Source organism: Terrapene carolina, unplaced genomic scaffold (genome assembly GCF_002925995.2).
Source record: "Terrapene carolina triunguis isolate 2854851 unplaced genomic scaffold, T_m_triunguis-2.0 Scaffold951, whole genome shotgun sequence".
Lineage (NCBI taxonomy): Eukaryota > Metazoa > Chordata > Testudines > Emydidae > Terrapene > Terrapene triunguis.
Window position 1 is genome coordinate 7,072,357 of NW_020665302.1, and position 21,894 is coordinate 7,094,250.

The following is a 21,894-nucleotide window of genomic DNA, read 5'->3' on the forward strand; positions in this document are numbered from 1 at the left end:
CCCTTACACGGTCCCCAGGGAAGGGCCTGATCCTCTTCTCCTGGATGTTAGTGGAAGTCTTGCCATCAACTTCAGTGGGAGCAAGCCCTAAAATACAGCTAGCTTGTATTGGATATCTATGGTCAGGTCAGATGCATTCAAACTCCTCGTACCCAGTTTTATAGTGAAGCTACTCTACTCTGTTACAATAACCAGGTTCCTAACTTTCCCTGTTTGGAGAGCTGCCTAGACACAATGCCATTCCTTGCCTTACAGGGAGGCCTATCTAATTAAACCCCTCGTGTAGATGCCCTTGAACTAGTTTCACCCCTCCTTACACCTTTTTAGCTTACTGGAGCAAGCTAAATCAATATAAGCAAGGGTTAAACCAGTTTAAATGGTCCTATAGTAAGAGTTGGCACTCGTTTAAGCAGCTCAGTTTTTAAAATCAGTTTAATTAAACCCATGTACATGTCTAGTAAGTGCCTCCCTCCTTCCCCCACTATTACAATTGAATAATTAAGATTCTACTATGTAGATCAATTAGATTAAACTGATGCAAACAGAATTGCTAGTTGACTCATTGCACTGGCGAGAGCAAGGACCTGAGAGGGTTGGAACTTCTGGATTCTATTCCCAACTCTTTGACTGACTGCATGTTCTTGCACAAGTCACTAAGGGTCAAATTTTCAAAAGAATTCGCATTTTAGGGGCCTAAATACCTTTGAAAATCTGGTCCTAAACATCTCTTGTGCCTCAGTTTCCCCATCTGTTAAATGTTGCAAATAATACCTCCCACCTTACCTTCCCTCCCCAGTACTGTTGTCAGAATTTCATGAATATTTGTAATTTGCATTAAGATGCTTGGGAGAAAAGTTCCCTAGAAGTGCAAAGCAGGTATGATTCAGTGTTAAGGAAAGGTGCCAGTGCATGGGCAAAATGTCTATCAGTTACAGAAGTTGAGAGTCAGCTGCCAGAGGTTTGCCAGGGCAGTGTCACTTTCATTATTAGGCCTTATTGCCTCATCAGCATTTGCTAATAAGCAGCAGCTGGCCTCTGAGCTGCAGGGAGGGAAAAAATATGCATAGCAAAAATGCTCTGAAAAAACCCGGGCCTGATAAGCCAAAGAATAATTCTACCAAGACACGTGCTGAGCTGAAAGGTGAGACCGCTGCTTTCACGGATCCAGCGGATCGGAGCATGTTGGCCCCTTAATGATCATTAAAACAAGAAGCGTCACATTGCTCTGTTGCCATCAAGTTTTAAAAGGCTGCCTGGAGAAACGGCGTGGGACTTCCAGCGTCCGGAGCCCTGGATGAATCTTTCACCCTTTGGGTGCTACTCTCTGTATCCAGCTGGGGGTCTGAGTTCCGCTCAGCTCTTAGCTGAACGTAGTGGGGAGCACAGAGCTCCTTCCTGCTCTACAGCAGAGCGGAGTTCCCCCTCCTCTCCCAGGCCTGCTGCTGAGGTGAAAGCTCCCCCTCCTGTGGTAAGCCACTTCACCCAGCGACTGCAGGCATCTCAACTGGAAAGGTTAAGGGGATTTCCACCCTCACCTCCCTGCCCCCACTAGGAATCCCCCTTCCCAGAGAGCAGGCTGTGCTCAGGTTTCCCTCCTCACACTTAGAGGTGCACCGTGACCACGGCCAGGTTGTTCTGGTGCTATTTCAACGCGCCTGCCCTTCGGTGCTGCACGTTACCCCGTCAGCAAAAGGCTGCGCAGCGTTATGGGACCAGCTTCTGCGAACGCCCTGAGCGGAGCCCAGACACTAAGCAGGCTAGATTGGCGATAACGCTGGTCTCCAGGGAGAGGGACAACAGCTGCACCTCTCTCAGAGCACCCTCTGCCAGCTAATCTATGGAGCTGTGCTGACGTCAACCGCACTGGAAACCGCTTCCCTGCCCTGACCTGCTTGGAGATTAAGATCAGGGGGTTGAATCAAAGAAAATGTGCATGGAAAAATTTGCAAAGAAACCACCTGTAGGATCACAAGGCTAAAGTAAATTAACCTCGTCTTGGATTAGTCAGACTATGCAAATGCCGTGGAAATGTAATCCACCTTTGATAGCTCTCCAGTAATGGCTGGAGGTGGCCGTGGTTGCCACATGCTGCATTTAAAATTTTAATGAATGCATATTTTTTCTGTTAGGCTATACACCAACTATAGTGATAAATGATCCCCCTACAATGCACCCTCCCGAGCTGCCAGCTTCTTGAAAGGACAAACCGAACATCCAGGCTGCTCTCTCTCTCTTCCAGAACAAAGAGGGAGCTCGTGATATTACCGGGCAAACATCTGGAATATTCAGGGTAGGTCAGAGTGTGACGATGGCTCCCTGAGATAGGAAGAGGCGTGGATATGATGAATAAGACACCGTAGGTAGCAGAGGGGCTGTCCATTTGCAGTGGGAGCCCTCCCTCTGCCAGAGCCCTCATTGCGGGCACTGCAAAAAATGAGTCTCAATGTATTTTTGAGTGCGGGTATTGTCTTGCCTGCTTGATTAGCATTGCAGATACAAGGGTCAGCGTGGCCTCGTGTTGCTAAGTGTAGAGCGCTTCATGGCAAGTAGCTTCTGTTGCTTACCCTGAAATCTGCCCATCCCAAATGCTCTGGGCCTGACTCTCCACTGCCCTACACCTGGCGCTTGCAACTGCACAAAATGGAAACCGTGCGAGCGTAACACGTTTACTAGCATAACATGGTAGCATTTCACACCCGCTTTGCAGAGGTTCAAATGACAGCACAAGGTGTAAGGCAATGGAGAATAAAGCTCTATGAACCCTCTTGACAGCTAATGCACCCCCGACTGATGAGAGCCACATGTGTTTCTGCAGGCTCTCCATCCCCACTTAGCACCTTGCGGAAGGGGCTTTGGGCCTGGCTGTTTCCACCACCCTTTTAAAATGTTGCTCGTAAATGTGGTGTATGACAGTGGCTCTCAACCTTTCCAGACGACTGTCCCCCTTTCAGGCGGCTGATTTGTCTCCCGGACCTAGGGTGACCAGATGGCCCGATTTTATAGGGACAGTCCCGATTTTTGGGTCTTTTTCTTATATAGGCTCCTATTATCCCCCACCCCCGTCCCGATTTTTCACACTTGCTGTCTGGTCACCCTACCCGGACCTGCAAGTTTCACCTCACTTAAAAACCTTGCTTACAATATCAGACATATAAATACCAAAGTGTCACAGCACAGTATTACTGACATTTATACCATATAATTATAAAATATATCAATTGGACTATAAATATTGTGCTTACAGTTCAGTGTATAGTATATAGAGCAGTATAAGCAAGTCATTGTATGACATTTTAGTTTGTACTGACTTCGCTAGTGCTTTTTATGTCACCTGTTGTAAAACTAGGCAAATATAGAGATGAGTTGATGTACCCCCTGGAAGACCTCTGCATACCCCCAGAGGTATGTGTACCCCTGGTTAAGAACCACTGGTATATGGGAAACAGAGGGGTTGTGACAGCAATGGCTAATGCCAAGCCGAAGCAAACCTACAGAAAGCCTATCTCAAGGGCCTTGTCTCTCCCTTCTTCCTTATGAGGCCCCTCTCTTCTGTCCCTCCACGTTGTTGGGGAAAGAGCCTTCTCCTCTGCAGCTCCTGCCCCCTAGAAAAGCCCTCCTGTCTCTCTCCACCTCATCTGCTCCCTGTCTCACACCTCTTGCCTTCCTCTTCCTCCCCCTCCCCCCCTCCACTCCTATGCAGGTAACACTGAAAAGTGGTTGCAGCTCCACTTTGCATGGAAGATCTGCACATAATACAACTGCATAGCGAAGAACAGCACTGTGCTACCCTCCCGCCACAGTCCTGCCGGAGGAGCTCGCTCCCTACTGTGGAACGAAGTTTCACTCAGAGTCCCGCACACGGCCCTTGTAGAGAACATGGGAGTTCCCTGTATTTGTTCCATGAATATCATATGCCCCTCAGTTTACCTGTTTGATATGATCCTGCCTGGCTGCAAGGAGTTAAATCAAAGGAGGTTGGTAGGGGGAAACAAACAGGAAAGGAAACAATGGCCAGGAGAAGGCACTGTCAGAGAGTGCGCCCAAGAGTCCTTGAGGGAACAATGGGAGAATTATTAACTGGGGAATGCTCACTTGCCTGGCTCCACATTGGCTAACAAGGCTTATTCTTCCCAGCCTTGGACCTGGAATCAAAGTGGATATTGAACCATTGACCCTCTCAGCCTAGGGAGGAGGAATAGGGGCTTGAGCGAGAAGCAGCGGCTGGAGATGATGCTCCGGGGCTGTCTGTCTCTCCCGGGTCAGGAGAAGGCGGGCTGGGCTGGGTGGAACTTACCCAAAACTTTTAAGGAATGTATAAAGTTTAGGGAAAATCCACATGTCCAGGCCTTTTGTTGTTTTAGCTCTTCTCTCTGCGAGCTACGCACCTTTGGGTGAATAAATAATGCTTTGTTTTGGAGAAGCTGTTGGAGTCACTTTAATCAGCTACTGGTCAAAGCTCCCCGAAGGAAAAGGGCTTCCAGGTGCCAACACAGTTGGGCCTGTCGTGGTAACACAGTTGGGAAACAGGAGGGCTGCAGTCTAGAGGTCAAGTCCCAGAGGGGTAGGACCGCAGGGGTTCTCCCCTTATGAGAGGTGTGCATGACCTGCATCCCTCTTCCTGTCCAAATGCTGCACCTCAGGGGGCTTGTATGGAGCTGGACTCTCCACCGTGCCAGGAGTGCACACCCCCTTGTATGAACTCCTGCCAGTATTAGTATGTATTTGTGTTGTGGTAGTGCACGGAGGCCCTAGTCTCTGTGCTGGGCCCTCTATACACATGTAACAAAAGACACACCCTGCCTTATATGTGAGGGCCCCTGCAGTGCTGGAGGGGCTGCGTTTTTGCTGTGAAGTATAACTAAGATCCTGACTAGTGTTGCCACCTGTGAGGTACAAAAGAAGGGACATCCAGGACGATCCTGAGCCCTTAGGGCTGGACAGCTGGCAGTGTGTACTGAGCACCCTCACATTTCCCGGAACAGCTACCTCAAAAAAGAGATGAGCCTAGGAAAACATGGACAGGTGGCAATCCTAATCCTGACTATTATTCCAGGGCCCTTTTCACAAGAGTAGCATGGTAAACCCCAGTGTCCAGGCCAAGGGCCAGCTTGGATACCGTCAACCTGACTCTTTTAATTCCCCCCTGCAATTTCAAATGGATGCATTCTTCTTCATTTCCTGTCCTAAACTGTTGTGTTTCTGTTAAAAGGCTGCCACCTTCCACCCCAGAAGTGGCTGCATTTTAATGGCGAGGGAAGGGATTCCTGCACAGACAGTTTGAAAAGCACTTTAGGATCCTGGAGGATAAAAGGCCCTATAGAAATATAAGGTATCATCATTACTGTTAGTTTATGCATGAAAAGTGAATGTGCAGATGTCTCTCACTAGAGAGCTATCTGCACAAAATGAGTGTGTGATTGCAGTGTTTGAATACTCGATTCAATTCTCATGCATTTAATCAAGCTAGCAATCCATAGCATTTCTGAAATATGCATTTATAGCCGTATACAACCCCCTGATAGGACTCAGTCCTGGGCTTGCAAGATGAAGTGTAGCTGACTTTGCAAGGTACACACCAGTACATGCCCACGTATCCGAGGGCTGGATGAAACCCGTAGTCTTATTTTAGAAGCATTCTGCCAAATCTTGCAGTAAATCAGGCACAAGGCAAAGTTATTTAACCCTTGCCTTGCCATAATCTCCACTCCTCCCCCCTTGAGGTGAACAACAGCAACCCTATCTAAGGAAGGAGAGAGAGGATACCTGTGTCTATGTCTACGGTGGCATTCATTCCCCCATTCTGGGATCCCTGCCAGGGGATCCTTTTATCCTAAAGATACCTTAGAGAGCAACGTTTGGCCTGGGGAATGCACCAAATGGGATGTGTTTTCAAAATGTGGATACTTCAAGCCCCTACTAGGGCTTTATTCCCCATCCTACCCCCACCACTGCAAAAAATTCACATCAAACACCGCTAAAGCAGTATCCTGGGGTGGGGCAGGGCCTGTCTTTTTGTTGTGTGTTTGTACAGCACCTAGCACCATGGGGCCCTGGTCCATGACAAGGGCTCCGAAGGGTTCTGGTGATACATAATAATATCATCCATGGGAATACAGAATTTGCCACAGCAGATCAACCCTCTAGTTCGTTCACTCCAGCACCCTGCCTCCGGAAATCTCTGATGCTTCAGAAGAATGCAAACCTTTCCCCCCATAATGCAGCTGCACACTAACCAACATGCACTTTGCATACAGCACCTCCTGCAAGGTGCTGAGGCCCAGATCTCCAAAGGGATTTAGGTTGCTGATTTCACTGGGAGTTGGGAACCTAAATATCTTTGAAGATCTGGGCCAGCGTCCCCACAACTCAGACTGAGAGTGGAAGGTACCCAGCATCTAACAGAATCGGGTTCCTAACACATGCCTGTACTTGGATTCTTATTCTATTTATCTGCAGAGCAAGCCCGGTGTGTGTTCTTTCCCTCGGAGAGCACAGGGGCAGGGTATTTGTGTGTTTTCCCATTGAATTACAAGATGTGTGGTTGGGGCGGGTGTCTTCACAAACGGCAAATGTACACAACAGCTGGGCATGTCTGTGGGCCTGTTTATGTTTCCCGTGGAAAACCAAATGCCAATTCTACAATTAAATAAAAGGACAAGGATATAACACATATCAATTTGTTGTAGATTTACAATCTCTGCCATGCACTTGAAAACGATACACTCACTGATCACCTTTTCAGAATTTAGAGCGATGCGATCAACATTTTCCCTTTCTCTCCTCCCCATATTTTTTTTTAACTCTCTGTTGACAATAGCCCCTTGGTAGCTTGAGAATAAAATCTATTTTCCATTAATTTTATTCTCTTCCCTGCTTCCAATGCACCCCACCCCCATTACCTCATCAGCACACTTGTTGATTAGTGTAGGGTTTGCTCGTGAGTGCAGAAATGCCGGCATCAATTGATCGGGGTGTTTATACTTTAAGAAAACACATTGCGAGGCGATCTGATTAAAGTCATCTCTTTAAAATGTACCAAGTCAAAGAGGCTGGGTAGTTTAAAGAACTGATAATGGGACCTGCGAATTACAGGCTGGATTCTGATCTCGCTCACACAAAAAGTGTTGTCAACTCTTGCAATTTGATCTTGAGTCTTGGGATATTTGGTATTTTACTTCAAGTCCCAGCTCCTGGAGTCATGTGACTAATGAGACTCTCAGCTTTCATGCTAAAAAAATGAGGTTTCTAACCCTCATGGTTTCAGAGAAAAGCTTGAAAATGTGATCCAACTGCACCCTAAACCAGAAAGCAAGTAAAACGAAAGGCACTACAGTATTTTTCTTTAATGTCACGAGTTTTCGGGGCTTGACTCATGCTTTTTGAACGCTTGTGGTTGGCCGTAGTGAAATCAGGAGTAACTCCACTGAAGTCAGTCAGAGCGAAATAAGAGCCTTTCGTTGGTTGGTCACCACTTCAAACCCTATTTGGGTCAGGAACAAGTGAACGAAAGTTATTGCCGTCCAATGACTGTATGGTGGGTCTCAGCCCATTTCTCAGAAGGCAGGTGTCCACATGATAAAACTATCGATTACTGTTGTTATGTATTCATCACCAGTGATGTGCTAGGCACTTTAAGACATAGGGAGATGAGATCCCTGCCCCAGAGAGCTTACAGTCAGAGACCTGGTCTACACAGAAAACTTGTACCACTATCTCTACCGCTATAGTTAAAGCGCTAAAACTCACTTGTGTGGGTGCAGTATAATTGTACTTAAACTGGTATAACGTAGTCCTATACCGGAAGAGGAATATGCTCTACTGGTATAAGACACTCTTATACCAATATAACAGTCTCCACTCTAGGGTTTGTACTGGTATAACTATATCCGTTAAAAAAAAAATCACACCGCCCTAACTCAAAGCATTATGTATGGCACAAGCGCTGGGTGTAGACCAGGCAGAAGTAAATTTATCCATAACCATCCTGACAGGCTGTAACTGGCTTCTCTGACGACAGTCTGATCAGAGGGGCCAAGGAATGAATGGGCCACAGAGCCTGAGCTCCCTGCTCATCCGAGGCAGAGCCATGTTGAAGCATACTGACCAGGCCAGGGATGGGAAAGCTGCATTGCCACTGTTTGTGATGTACTTACTGACTTATGGGATGGTTAAACAAAGGGCTTCGACCACCAGGGCAGCCACCTTTCACCAGCACTAAACACACACACACTTGACGAATTTAATGGACTTAGAAATGAAGGGAAGAAAACAAAAAGTCAGAGTTAGGTCAATGCTTGGGTCAGCCAGCTGGGACAAGGGACCCTTTGCATTTTCCATCATGTTATGAAACACTGTAACATGCACTGATCTTTCTGAAGGGCTTTCTCTGCCATAGTGGTCCCGTTAGCTTATTTCCTGGAACACGGCGTGTTTCTATGAGCACAATGGGGCCCTGAGCTCTGTTGAAGGCTAGACGCACCACGGTCATTGTACTGTCAGTATATTATTATAAATTATTATAATACATTGCTGGGAAATGCAGGCTGAGGGTTGTAAACAATGCTGGCTGGGAAATGCAGCACTGACTGGAGCTATGCATAGTGTAGGCAGGTGCTCGGCACCTGCTGTCTGTACAACTTTGCCAGCGCCCACCAAACCTGACCCTGCTGCAACTCTAGTGCAAGTCTCTCCTTCCCAGAGATATCCAGTCCTATTATAACAAATGCACAGGCTTAGCCCAGCCTGGGCCACTCAGAACTTGGCACTACCAGCCACAATAGAACTCCCATTCACTTCCTCCAAAAGCACAGCCCTCAAGCCACATGGACTAGAGAAGGCTCTTCAACTGCTAGCAGTACAGGGTCTCTGAAACGTAGTTGATCAGCTCTGATTCTATCCCACAGAAGGCAGTGGAGCACACTAGCCAGTACCTTACATGATCCAAATGCAAGGTGACAAATGGCCACTGTGGGCTAAATTGATGACAGGAAACATTTACATTAGAAAGGAAATTCAATCCCCAACATTTTTGATCCAGATGTCAAACATTCCAAAATATGAGGAAGTTTGGAGCCAATGTTCTGGTCTGGCCTATTATTAAGGGATAGGCCATCTGCAGAATCTGGCTCTAAATCCAGATTATAAACACACCCAAAGCTCCAGACAGTTTGGATCTAAGGTTTTGGTACTAGCTGGTATTTCACTTGTGACTTATTGAACCCAGGTGTCCCGAGGTGAAAAAAAAAAATCGAATGGCTCCCCCAGTTCACTTCTAAAAATAAGGAGTGACAGTAGCGTTGGTCAAAGGACTGCTGCTAGCAATGGGGTCCGAGAGCACCTCAAAGAAAAGGTCACGAGAATTCCTTTGAGTGGAAAGTGGACAACCGCAGTATAGAGGTTGCTACCAGCTCCCTCTACAATTACCCCATATGAAATAAAAAGAATCACATACACTATTAAGATGGTAAAAAAAATAATTAAAAGAAATAATTGAATTGAGATAGTTATTTTAATCCCTGCCAAATCAGGATTAGTAAATCAGGATTGAGTGAAAAATACAAGACTGGATTCACCCCTTGGTTACTCCAGGTTCACACCAATGTCACTCCCCTGAACTCAACAGACTGGAGTTACACTGATGTATATCTAACCCCATCTTTCCTGTATTCTCTCCTGCACTATGCACACAACCATAGGAAGGATCAAAGCTAAAATCTGTGATTGTTCTTAGCCTTACAGTAGCACTGAGAGGCCCTGATGGAAATCAAAGCCCTATTGTGCTAGGTACATATACATAGCAAGAGGCATCCCCCAAGAGCTTACACTCTAAATAACAAGACAGATGGAGGGGGAGGAGGAAACACAGGTATGGAGAGGGGAGGCGGCTTGCCCAAAGTCCCAAAGCACGGCAGAGGCAGAGCCAGAGAGATTGGGCCCTCTCCACTGAAGTACACTATCTGTATCTGCACACATCAGCACATCCCGCAGGAGAGGGGGGGAAATCTTATTCACTTACAGTGTTTTTCTAAAAATTAAATAATTTCTAAAAATTACAATTAAAAAATGCTAATCTTCTCAGGTCTAAATCGGAGGTGTTGTTTAACCACTGCCCCCCGATGATACACCCCATGCAGTGTAGTGCGTAGCTCCCCGCATTGTGGACTCCACCGGATGCACACAATGAGCCATCATTCCAGCTTCCTTAGTAACCAAGGCCTGATAGCCCACTGAAAACAACGGGAGTCTTTCTCCATTGACTTCAATGTGCTCCAGATCAGGCCGCAAGTCCAGGGCTGTTCCAGGAGCTAGCCGGTTCTTTTTAAGCCACATGTTGACAATCAAGCACTCTCTGACTTGGTTCTTTGCAGGCAGATGGAAAGCAACAAAACACCTCCTCTTCGCTGGGACTCTGAGCCTACGTCATGTCCTTGGGATTTGGCAGTGGCAAGGATCCAGGGCCAAGTTCTGAGCTCATATAGGCTGCTGTAAATCCAGAGTAATGCCACTTGAAATCCACTGACTTTGATGGAGTCACTCCAGATTGTACCTGAGACCAGACTCTGGCCCTGGGTTTACCATTTATCACTCCCTTACTGGAAATCATCTTGTTTCTATAATAGAAACACCATCAGTCAGCACCTCTATGAAAACCTGGGCAGATGCTTTTATCACACAGCTTACTCTTACCGCAGCCACCTGTTGACTCAAACAGAGATCGCCGGCTGAATCACTAGCTGTCCACAGTTTCATTCTCCTTAGTGCAGCCGGGCCTGGGTTTTAAATCAGACACCGGTGATTTGCCCCTGCACCTCACGCCAGGCACACAACAGGGGATTCCCGTTTTGCTTGGCTGGCACCGTGAGGGAAATCCCTCCCCCTTGGCTGCTAATCCTGCACCACTCTACCCGCCTGGGGGATCAAAATGATTCTCGTGTCAAACTTCATCCCTCAGAGGCAGCATGGTCCAACAGAGAGGGTACAAGCTCTGCCACTGGCCCGCTGTGTGACCTCAGGCAACTTGTTCCACCCCTTGTGCCTCTGTTCCCCTCCCACCCTTTGCCTGGTCTGTTCAGACTGTGAGTGCTTCAGGGCAAGAGCTGTCTCTTGCCGGGTGTTTGCACAGCAGCGGGCACAGCGGGGCCCTGATCTTGGTGCCTCCAGATGCTGCTGTACTACAAATAATGACCAATCATCATCCTCAACAAACTGCTCTAAGGCCCCCACCCCAAGCCGCTATATTAGCAATACTTGCTATTGATGGAGCACATTTCACCCAAGGAACTCCACGTGCTTTGCATTCAGTAAGCCCCGTAACACTGCTCCGAGGTATGTACCTTTGATTATCCTCATCACACAGATGGGGAAACTGAGGCATAGACAATTAAGTGACTTGCCCAAGTCCTGAGTGAGACCTGCTCTAATCACTACATAAAACTCTCTTCTAGGGAAAGGAAATTGTTTGACCTGTAATAATAGGAATTCACCCTCCCCCCCATGAAACCTGTTTGTGTTTCATGAAACCTAACGGTCACGTTACATGCTATAAGCATGTTTATTGTAAATATAAATCAGAGAGAGCAGTTTATTAAGAATTATGGGCATCATAATTGATGGGCACAAGAAGATTAAGGTGTTCCACCGACATCAGGCGCAATCAGAGGGTTGCTTTCATGGTTTATGGAACTGCAAGGTGCACTGAGATTGTAAGCTCTCTGGGGCACAGACCATCTTTGTGTTCTGTGTTTGTACAGCGCCTAGCACCATGGGCTCCTGGTCTGCACCTGGCCTCTTAGGCACTACGGTAACGCACATCAGAATGGTAGCCACATTGGGACATTATTCATGATGGTTTTTCAGAATGTTTTACTAACATAAGGACCTGCTATGTCTCCTAGAGGCAGCAGCAGCAAGAGCGAGATCTCCTGACTGCCTGTGGAAGGCAGGACTGGTTAAAAGTGCCCAGACACCATGCAATGCGGGGGTATATGTAGACCAGAAGAACGGCTCTATTTAGCCTCTCATGAGATTATCAGGGGTGAAGAAGGAGGCAAGGTTCCCAAAGATGCAGCAGAGGATGGGTTGCCAACACATCACCCATTTGCCTCATCCCCCAATTGCTGCATTTCTCCTTAGCTGCCGGAGCACGTAGGGGCCAAGCTCTTCAAAAGTAGCTAGTGATTCGGGGTGCTTTGATTTTGGAGCATCATCCTTGAAAAGGGCCCTAATTCCAGAAAGTGCTGACCACTCACTTGCTGAAAACCAATGGTGGCCACTGACGACGGGCACCCAAAATCACTAGTCACTTTTGAAAATCTTGGCCAGAGATTTTTACGTAGCCATTGGCTTTGTAAACTCTAAGCGACCACAATACAACTTCAGTGCCTCTCCCCGGGAAAGCTTTGACCGAAACGTTTTAGTAAGGGGCATGCCAGAGAGAGCAGGCTATTGGCTCACAGGAAAGAGTCATAGATTTTAAAAGTCAAAAGGAATCATTATGATCTTCTAGACCAATCTCCTACATAACACAAGCCACAGGTTTGGCATGGGCAGAGAAGTGTACGATCCTCCACGCCAACCAAGAGGGACCAATCCTAAACAGGAGATCCTAAATAGGTGATCTCCATGCCCACTAAGTCCTTGGCTTCTCCACTGAGAACCTCCCCCAGGTGCTAATTGTGGCTGTGAATTATACGACATGCATACTAGCAGCTTCCGCTCAACCCAAAGGGTAGTCGGTCCAGCCCACTCCCCCTTTCACCAGAACCTCCTCTCTTAAAAACCAAGCCACATGATGATCATAAGTTTCAATAGCAAGTAACCATGACCACAAATGTTCTTCATTTTAATTTGCTATTTAAATAACTTAAATTGTAGATCAGCTCTGGGCAGTAACTTGGTAAAAATGTCATAGTGGGGTTCCCTAGGAGTTGTCTCTCTGGGATTTCAAAATCCTGTCTGCTCGATTCACGAGTTTTACTAACTCTCAGCCCAGCAAACTCAGCCTAGGATCTGAAAAACAAGCTGGGTTCTCTGGCTCATGCGCTATCACTGGAATGCTAGCAAAGATTCTTCAGGCCAAATTCTGCTCTCATCTATGCCTGGAAAATTCTGTTGCTTCCAGTGTGGCTGCACAGGGGTAACAGAGGGCATCATTTAACACCCCAGCTGGCCCTCCAAATTGAATTTAGGACCTGATCCTGAAAGCTGATCCACAGGGGTGAACGCTTGCACCTGTATGGACTTCATCCCATCGAGGCTGAGTTTTCTCCCTCAATATACCCGTTTCTCTGTGCTTGAGTCGCTTTAAGCCTTTCAGAGCTCTATGAATCCATTCGTACGGTAATGTACAACAGTGTGTACCAGTCAGGCCAGACATTGGGCCTACTCAAGTGACCCTCCGTTCCCTACAGTGGACAAGCTCCAGGGATTGCTCCTTTAGCTCAACAGGTGGCGCCCTGTGCCTTGATGGAGCTGAATGCCATGAGTTCTACTCCTCTCACTGCTTGTATGGGATTAGTGGTGGTGTCTCCATAGATAGGCATGGGCCATTAGAGCATCCCCAGCAAAGGCAAGGTTGGGTGGCCCTAGACGTACTTGTTGGTTCTTATGGTCCCCAGAAGACACTATGGCCACAGCAGGCCTGGCTCCGCACTGCCTTGGCACCTGATGTCATTGCTGACACCTTTGCAATGTGGGCGTACAACACAACTGCTCTGATGCTGTAGCATTTTACACCCACGCTGCACAGGAGTTATTTACACAGGTGCAAAGCTGGGGGAATTGGGCCTAGCATCTCAGCAGCCAGCCCAAATCCTTTCTTGCTCCCCTGTGTGCCCTACAGATTTCTCATGGTTCCCACACTTTAAACCACTGTCTCCTAGATCCCACATCCCGATCCATCCAACTGCTCTCGGCTGACGGGACGCAGCGTCTCAGAGCCCGCTCTTTAACCAGCTGCTGCTGAGCCACGTAAGACACGCTCTTCCTCCTGACTCTGGGGCTGAGCACGCTGCCTCCCTCAGCACTTCCTGGGGGGAACAGGAGTGAAACCAGTTGGCCCTGGTAGATAGCAGGGCAAAGTGCCCCCCACCCAGCGCCTGTCCCTCTATTATCCATTTCACAAGGTCTGTATTTATCGAATGACTCTCATTTATTTCCTCTTTTAGTGCAATGAAATAATAATAACCAGAACCACGTATAGCAGGGGTGGCCAACCTGTGGCTCCGGAGCCATATGCAGCTCTTCAGAAGTTAACATGCGGCTCCTTATATAGGCACCGACTCTGGGGCTGGAGCTACAGGCGCCAACTTCCAATGTGCCGGGGGTGCTCACTGCTCAACCCCCTGCTCTGCCCAGACCCTACCCCTGCTCCCCTGAGCCTGCCATGCCCTTGCTCCTCCCCTCCCCCTCCCCCAGCCTCCTGCACGCCACAAAACAGCTGATCGGGAGGTGTGGGGAGGGAAGGGGAGGCACTGATTGGCAGGGCTACTAGTGGGTGGGAGGCGCTGGGAGCGGGGACGGGAACTGATTGGGGGCTGCTGATGTATTACTGTGGCTCTTTGGCAATGTACATTGGTAAATTCTGGCTTCTTCTCAGGCTCAGGTTAGCCACCCCTGGCATATAGGAAAGGACGTGATGGAATCGCTCACGGCCATGGAACTCAGCCCCTGTATGTGTTTGGACGAGGGCACTGGATGGCTCTACGAGGTTGTTAATGGGACACAGAGCTTTTCACCTCTGCGGCACAGACTCCGTGCCCCGCTCTGGCAGCGGACAGAGGCTGTGTAGGAACCGCAGTTAGCCAGAGGGGAATTCCCCTGGGGCAGGCATAGCATAAGACTTCCTTAAATGGCACCACACTGTCCCCCTTTAAGCCCCATCATTGGGGGCATGTCGGGGTCAGGTCTGGAGGCCAGAGGAGCTGGGTTAGGAACAGGATGGGACAGACCTGAAGTGCATCAAGTTACAGGGATCCTAAGCAGTGTTGCAGGGCACAGGCAATTCTGGATGAGATGCTGCAAGTTGGAGCAGCTGTGGGAGGCTCTAATTGGAGAAACTGACATGGACAAATTGGAGAAAGTCCAAAGAAGAGCAAAATGATGAAAGGTCTAGAAAACATGACCTATGAGGGAAGATTGAAAAAACTGGGTTTGTTTAGTCTGGAGAAGAGAAGACTGAGAGGGGACTTGATAACAGTTTTCAAGTACATAAAAAGTTGTTACAAGAAGGAGGGAGAAAAATTGTTCTTCTTAACCTCTGAGGATAGGACAAGAAGCAATGGGCTTAAATTGCAGCAACGGCAGTTTAGGTTGGACATTAGGAAAAACTTCCTAACTGTCAGAGTGGTTAAGCACTGGAATAAATTGCCTAGGGAGGTTGTGGAATCTCTATCATTGGGGATTTTGAAGAGCAGGTTGGACAAATACCTGTCAAGGATGGTCTAGATAATACTTAGTCCTGCCTTGAGTGCAGGGGACTGGACTAGATGACCTCTCGAGGTCCCTTCCAGTTCTATGATTCTATGATTTACTATGAGGGCCATTTCAGCCCCCAGAGCAGCCCACAATCTAGAGAGATGAAAGGTGTCAGAAAGCCACCAGTACCCCTCCTTCTCCTTGACCTGCCCCTTTCGTGCTGCACCTCCTGGAGGTACAGCAAAGAACCAGACCCTGGGTCCCCAGCGTAGGTCAGTGGAGGCAGAGGCCCTGAATGTGTTCCTCAACATACCTAAGCCACTCACTGACTTCAACCGAAGTTTCCCATGAGTAGTGACTGCAAGACCATGCCAAAATCATTACCATCTGGGGCTAAGTTTGTTCAGCGTCTCCAAAAGCAGGAAGTTCACCCCGAAGTGGGGGGTAGGGAGGTGGTCGGGGAGAGTTGCAGCAGAAGATAGTGGCTCCTCCTTTTCAATGGGGGGGCCCAGAGATATCGTACTTCCCCAAGAGTGGGCAGTACTGGCCAGGGATGCACTGACTCAGCACAACCCTATTAAAGGCTCCTATGAAGCCGCAAAACTAAACTAAAGGTGCCCCTGAAGAACCTCCAAGAGAGGGTGGTGGTGCCGTCCCTGCGGGCGAATCCCCCACCTCGGTGCAAGGGCTCAAGAAGATGCAGTTTGCACTTCCCAAGCAGAATTTGGACACTGATGTTTTCACTGGTGGTTCAGGTAAAGCATGCTGCAGGTCAGTCCAGCTGCTCGTGGACAGGGGCCTTCGTCGCCAGAACCACCGCTGCCTTCTTGTAGAGAAAGACACAGTTTTCTATCCTGCAGGCCTAAAGTTAGGGTCCTAAAGCCATAGACAGGCACCTAAATAAACTGTGGCCTGCCTGTCAGAGCTGCTGAAAGAGACAGTTAGTAAGGTGCCCATTTAAGGTTCGGGGAACCTAACTTTAGGCTTCCAGGTTAGAAAAACTGTTGGACAAAAATGCATAACCTTCTAGTACACATAGTAAAAAAAGCAATGAGAGGCAATAAATCCCCAATGAGCAACAGCCATGTGACAAAGTTAAACATCTCCTTTTCAACATGTTTCTCTAACAGCATTTACACCATGTTATGACACCGTCACTTGCTTAGTTCCATGCTCAGCAGCCAATTTTCTACCTATCTGCATCTTCCACATAAAACAGATCGGTAACAGCAAAGGGCCCAGGTGTTCTCTACCTTTTGCACACCAGGATCCCTCTTCCCCCTAGCTAGGATCCCCAGATTGAGATCTCCTGCCCTAACAGACTTTGTGGAGTCTCTGACTTCTATTTAAAGTCTCCCATCTATTTAAAGTTACACCCACACATTCAAATCCTCCTGAAACTGGTAAACATCTAATTATCTTAGCATACTTTGAAAGAGAGCCTATTTACATGCAGATAGACTGGATGATCTGATAGCCCTTGTCCATTTCTAACTTCTATGGAAACTGCTCTGCGATTTTTTTATTTATAGTTCTTTCACCTGTAAAGGTCCTGTTTCTTTTCTTTTCTTTTTTTTTTTAAATCACTAAGTTGAGACCTCTTGTGCTAAATCTCAAACTCGGAGGGGGAGGGAAGAGTGAAAACACCAAGCTGCGAACCCGCACTGACAGGGGAGTCCTAGCGTATTTTTCAAACACGGTTCTTTCACTGAGGTGGAGCAGGCAGAACCATTGCAGGCCGGAGTCTATCTGCATCGGGGGGTTCTATTCTAAGGGATATGCTGACACAACCTTCTCTATAGCAATGCTGCTAGAATAAAATGCAGCAGGGTCTGTCACCAGCAAACTGCCAGACACGGGAGGCGTCAGGCCTCAGAGTCCTTTTAAAATTCCCCATCACCTCCATCTCTACAGGTGGAGAATGAGGACAAGCACCCTGGTGTCATGCATGACACCCGCATGTTGTTTCACCTTATTACCATCCCAGCCGCTGGGAACCCACCCCGCCCCCACAAACCCCTTGTCTCTGCTTCCAGCAGGGCTGCCATTACTACTGGCAAGCACCACCCAATGCACATTACCCAGTCCAATTAACGCCTTGGGGGATCCGTCTTTTCCCCTGAGCCCTCCTGGCATTTAAAATGAATCTCCAGTGCGTACATGCAAGTTATTTTTAACTCCTCATGATCACTCCCCTGCAAACCAGGCCTTTACGAACTGCCATCCCAGCCCCCTCTGGGTCCCTCGCAATATACACAGGGCTGTTGGCAAGAAGCTTTTTACCTCCTTGTTTGCATGAAACCAAAAGATCTATTTGATTAGCCTAAGGCAAGATTAGAAAGATTCCCAGCAGCATCGCTTGCCTTCTCCCAAGAGGGGATCCCCAGTACCTCCATTCACCAAGGCAGGATTTATTTATTCTTAAACATGCAAATTGTTCATTACATCTTAAGGGGGATTGTCCACCCAGAGATCTGTGGTTTGCAATGCAAAACTGAATGCCTGCCTCCTGACATGCAAAAAAAAAAAAAAAAAAAAAAATCAGAAGAGGACCAGGGGAAAGAACACTATTTATAGGCAGCCACATTTTATGTGCAAGAACCACCTTTTGGCCACCTGCAGCACGCGCAGGCTCATTTGAGCTCACTGCAGCTCCTTAATTTATTATACTGCACACAAGCCCCCATTGTATATAAACAAATACACAGTCCGGGGTGGGGGGGAGAACCTACCTCCCTTGCAAAGACTCACAGAGAAATAAATGCAATTGAAAAGGAAGACCGGGGTTTGCCAAATTGTAGAAACATACAAAATCATGCCTATTTCCTTCCCCCTCCCCCAAGTATATTGGAGGCAGTGGAGGGGGAAGGGGAGCGGGGGACAGAGAGCTTGAAATGCTCTCTATATTTTTGCAAAGGTAAAACCTACCTCTAGGGTTCTGATCTCTTTTTGCGTCAGGTCGTTGGAAGTGGCACACTTGGTCCGGAGCCCCTCCAGGTTGGAGATGCTGATCTCGATCATGTTCTGGACCAGCTCGCACTGCTGCAAGGCTTTCTGCAAACTCAGATGCTGCTGCTCTTCGCTTTTCGTCATGTTTTCCTCATCCATCGCTCGCTTTGCAGCCCCCTCCTCCTCCTCCTCCTCCTCCCAGATCAAAGGGATGGTGGTGTCCCACTCCCCCCCCCAACCACCCCAACCTCCTCCTCCCCACCCCCACCCCTCAACAATGCAATGGGAAGGGAGCCGGCATCTTTCCACTGGAGACAACAAGCCCCCCCCCTCCCCAAAAATCAAATCAATCAATAAATAAATAAATAGCAAGAGTGGATCTGATTGTGTGTCAAGCAGCCTCCATTCGAGTGTCCTCTCCCCTCCGAGTGCCTCCTCCGAAGGGGTGGGGGAGAGCGCGCCAGAGAGATGCTGGAGCCGGAGCACCCCAGGTAGTGGTGCTGATGCTGTGTGTGTGCACTCAGGAGCCGGTGGCAGCGGCAGCGATCCGGGAGCCTCTCCGTTTACACGCCAGCTCCATGCAGACTGTGGGGTGGCAGTTTCTTTCTGCTCACGGAGGGTGAGATCCGGGTTTGCCCCTTGCAGTGAGGGGCTTGCATTGTCCACCTGGCGCTGGAGGCTGTGGAGGGGGTGATGGTTGGGGGTGGGGGGAGGCGGTGTGCCTTAAAGGCTCCTCCAAGATGCTGCCTGCATTGCCTCCTGCTCTGATGCTGCTGCCTGGCTCCTGTGCTGGCTGCTGTATCCCCTTCTGCCTGGCTCCCACACCGACATCTTGCCTGTCAATCAGCGCGGCGCGCGCCAGTCCCCGGGAGAGGCGCGAGCCCGTTGTGTGCGCGAGCCGGGCTTGCTGGGCAGGGAGCGCGAAGGTTCCCGGAGGGAGAGCGTGGGAGGTGGGGTGGGGGTGTCTGCAGAGGGGCACAGCAGGGGCACCCCAGGGTGCGTGTGGGGGAGGGTTCTGGAGAGGGGCGCAGCAGGAACACCCCAGGGTGGGTGTAGGGGAGGTTCTGGAGAGGGGCACAGAGGGGCACCCCAGGGTGCGTGTGGGGGAGGGTTCTGGAGAGGGGTGCAGCAGGGACACCCCAGGGCAGGAAGGTGGAATTCTCAAGAGGAGTGTAGCAGGGGCACCCAGTGGGGGAGAGGTTCTGGAGACGGGTGCAGCAGGGGCACCCCAGGGTGAGTGTGGGAGGGGTTCTGAAGAGGGGCACTCATGGGGCACCTTAAGGTGACCTGAAGAAGAACTCTGTGTAAAATCGAAAGCTTGTCTCTCTCACCACCAGAAGTTGGTCCAATAAAAGATATCTCCTCACCCACCTTGTCTCACACCTAAGGACAGGCACAGCTAGTAGCATGCAGAGCAACAACTCCACATGAAACTTCTCAGTCCCACATGAAATGCAGGACTGTCCTGCGAATTAGGGCCTCTTATGATGCAGTGCTTGGCTACTGTTAGACCCTCAACATTAAGCTGAAGGAGTCGACGCGCCGGTCCAACAGCTCAAAAGGCAAAGGATGGCGATACGCTGGGGTTGCAGTCAGATGGCACGTGACCAAGATTCGTCGCCAAATTTGATCCGCTGGTTGGATCATTAGCTTCCCAGGCCCGGGCCAGGTACTGACAGGAAGCCTGATGTGAACGCTGATCCTTTACCCTGACTGGGCAATTGTGCAGCCACACAATTTTAAGACTCTCATGAGTCCCGTTGCCCTGTTTTGTAGGACTCGTGAACTAGCTCTGTTTATTAAAAAAAGATACTAGAGTATTCCACAGCAATGGCCCCAAAAGCAGCAGTATTACATCTCGGTTTAGCTTGTAAACTTATCTTCAATCCAAAATAACAATTAAAATATAATGGTGCCTAGGAAGCATCCCACGTATTCCAACTATTATTGTCATTTTTTCCCTTGCTTCGGGTATATGTCCTTTTCTCATCTATGCCCCTTGTTTAGGGATTATTATCAGGACAATTCAAGGAACAATGCCAACTAATTTTAGGTCCACAGTTTAGATATTTTAGAAACATGTATTCTAAATAATAAAAATAAACAGCATAAAGGGTGAACAGAAAGATTATTAATTATTATTATTATAGGGTGCCAGAAACGTATTTAGGAATTAAAAGACACATGCAGGATCAAGTCCTGCATTTATTAGCAAACCAAACACCCATTGGCTTCAGTGAGTGTTTGGGCTGTGTAGGGATAGCAGGATTTGGGCCATAAATTTCTGATTGATAGTGTCCCTTTCAACATAACGGAAATAGGTTTATAGGAATTGTCAACAGAAAGTTGGGCAGTGCTGTAATCGTCACCTCCTTCCTTACTAGCCAGACTTACAGTCTGTGTAGCTGGAGAGACAGTGGCAGTAGTTTCCAAAGCTCTTCACTCCTAACTTCCCTCCTACCTTCATTTCACCTCAAGGGGAAGTGAATATTGTTAAGCTATGGGCTAAATCCTGTTTGTTTTATTAACTTGCGTGGCCATGTCAAAGTCACTGAGACAACCGGTGAGATTAAGGCAAACAGGATAAAGCCCTACAGCAGGAAGCGTGCAAGAGAATGGGGGACACTGCAGAGCCAGCTTTTGCTCCCATTGTTGTCTGTGGGGATCAAGATTTGGCCCATAATCAAGCAACTACTTCCAAATGGCCAAAAAAAAAAAAATTTCCAAGCATCATATTCATGCTTGCTGCAAACCATCTCCCCCTCACCCACACACAATCAGTTACTCGCTGTCTGCTTGGATTTCATGTGAGCTACTGTCTTAGAAATGCTACTCTGGGTGGCCACAATAAATGCCAACATAAGCTTTTGGAGTCTTTGCATTCGTGTAACTGCAGGAAATTTTGGCCCTAATGCTAAGAAGGTTTGGATATAGATGCACATTTATTCTCATTTTATTAAACAGAGATATAATTTACTGGCAGTACTTGGCACCTCATATTTAGCTCATATAGAGCACTTTTCACCTGCAGATCTTAGAGTACTTTGCAAAGGAAGGTCAATTTCATTCTCCCCATTTTACAAACAAGGAACGGCGGCACAGAGAGGTTAAGTGACTTGCCCAAATTCACACATCAGGCCCATGGCAGAACCCAAAGCTTGGCTTTGCCCACCCCAACCACAGCTATCTATGATTAAATGCAATTACTGTGCTAAGTTCTGTACAACTCATGCAGAAAAAACTCCCTCCATCTATGGGAGATTTGCCTGAGTAAGGAGTGCAGGATTAGACCCACTTTAAACTCTGGGTGGAGCAGCTAAACTTTGGCTATCAGCTAATACTGTACGTAGAATTGGGTATTATTCTGCTATCTTATCAGGTAGGCAATAGTCATCGGTCCATGGGTGCAGAGACTAATGGTGGCCACAAGGCACTTGGGTAAGTTGTTGCCTTGTACAGTATTTATTAGCACTTGCGGCTTGATGATTTTCCTGCAATGATTGATGGATGGAGCCATACATCAGATCCATG

At 48.2% G+C, this 21,894-nt stretch overlaps 1 protein-coding gene across 1 annotated transcript in view; it reads right to left on the minus strand.

The window, feature by feature from the left end:
- KSR2 (kinase suppressor of ras 2) overlaps positions 1 to 18,522 on the minus strand; it is a 270,259-nt gene extending 251,737 nt beyond the window's left edge. Inside the window, exon 1 of the mRNA XM_026661240.2 lies at positions 18,343 to 18,522. Within this exon, the coding sequence (XP_026517025.2) occupies positions 18,343 to 18,522 (180 nt within the window). The remainder of the gene's footprint in view (positions 1 to 18,342) is intronic.
- Positions 18,523 to 21,894: the final 3,372 nt, after the last annotated feature.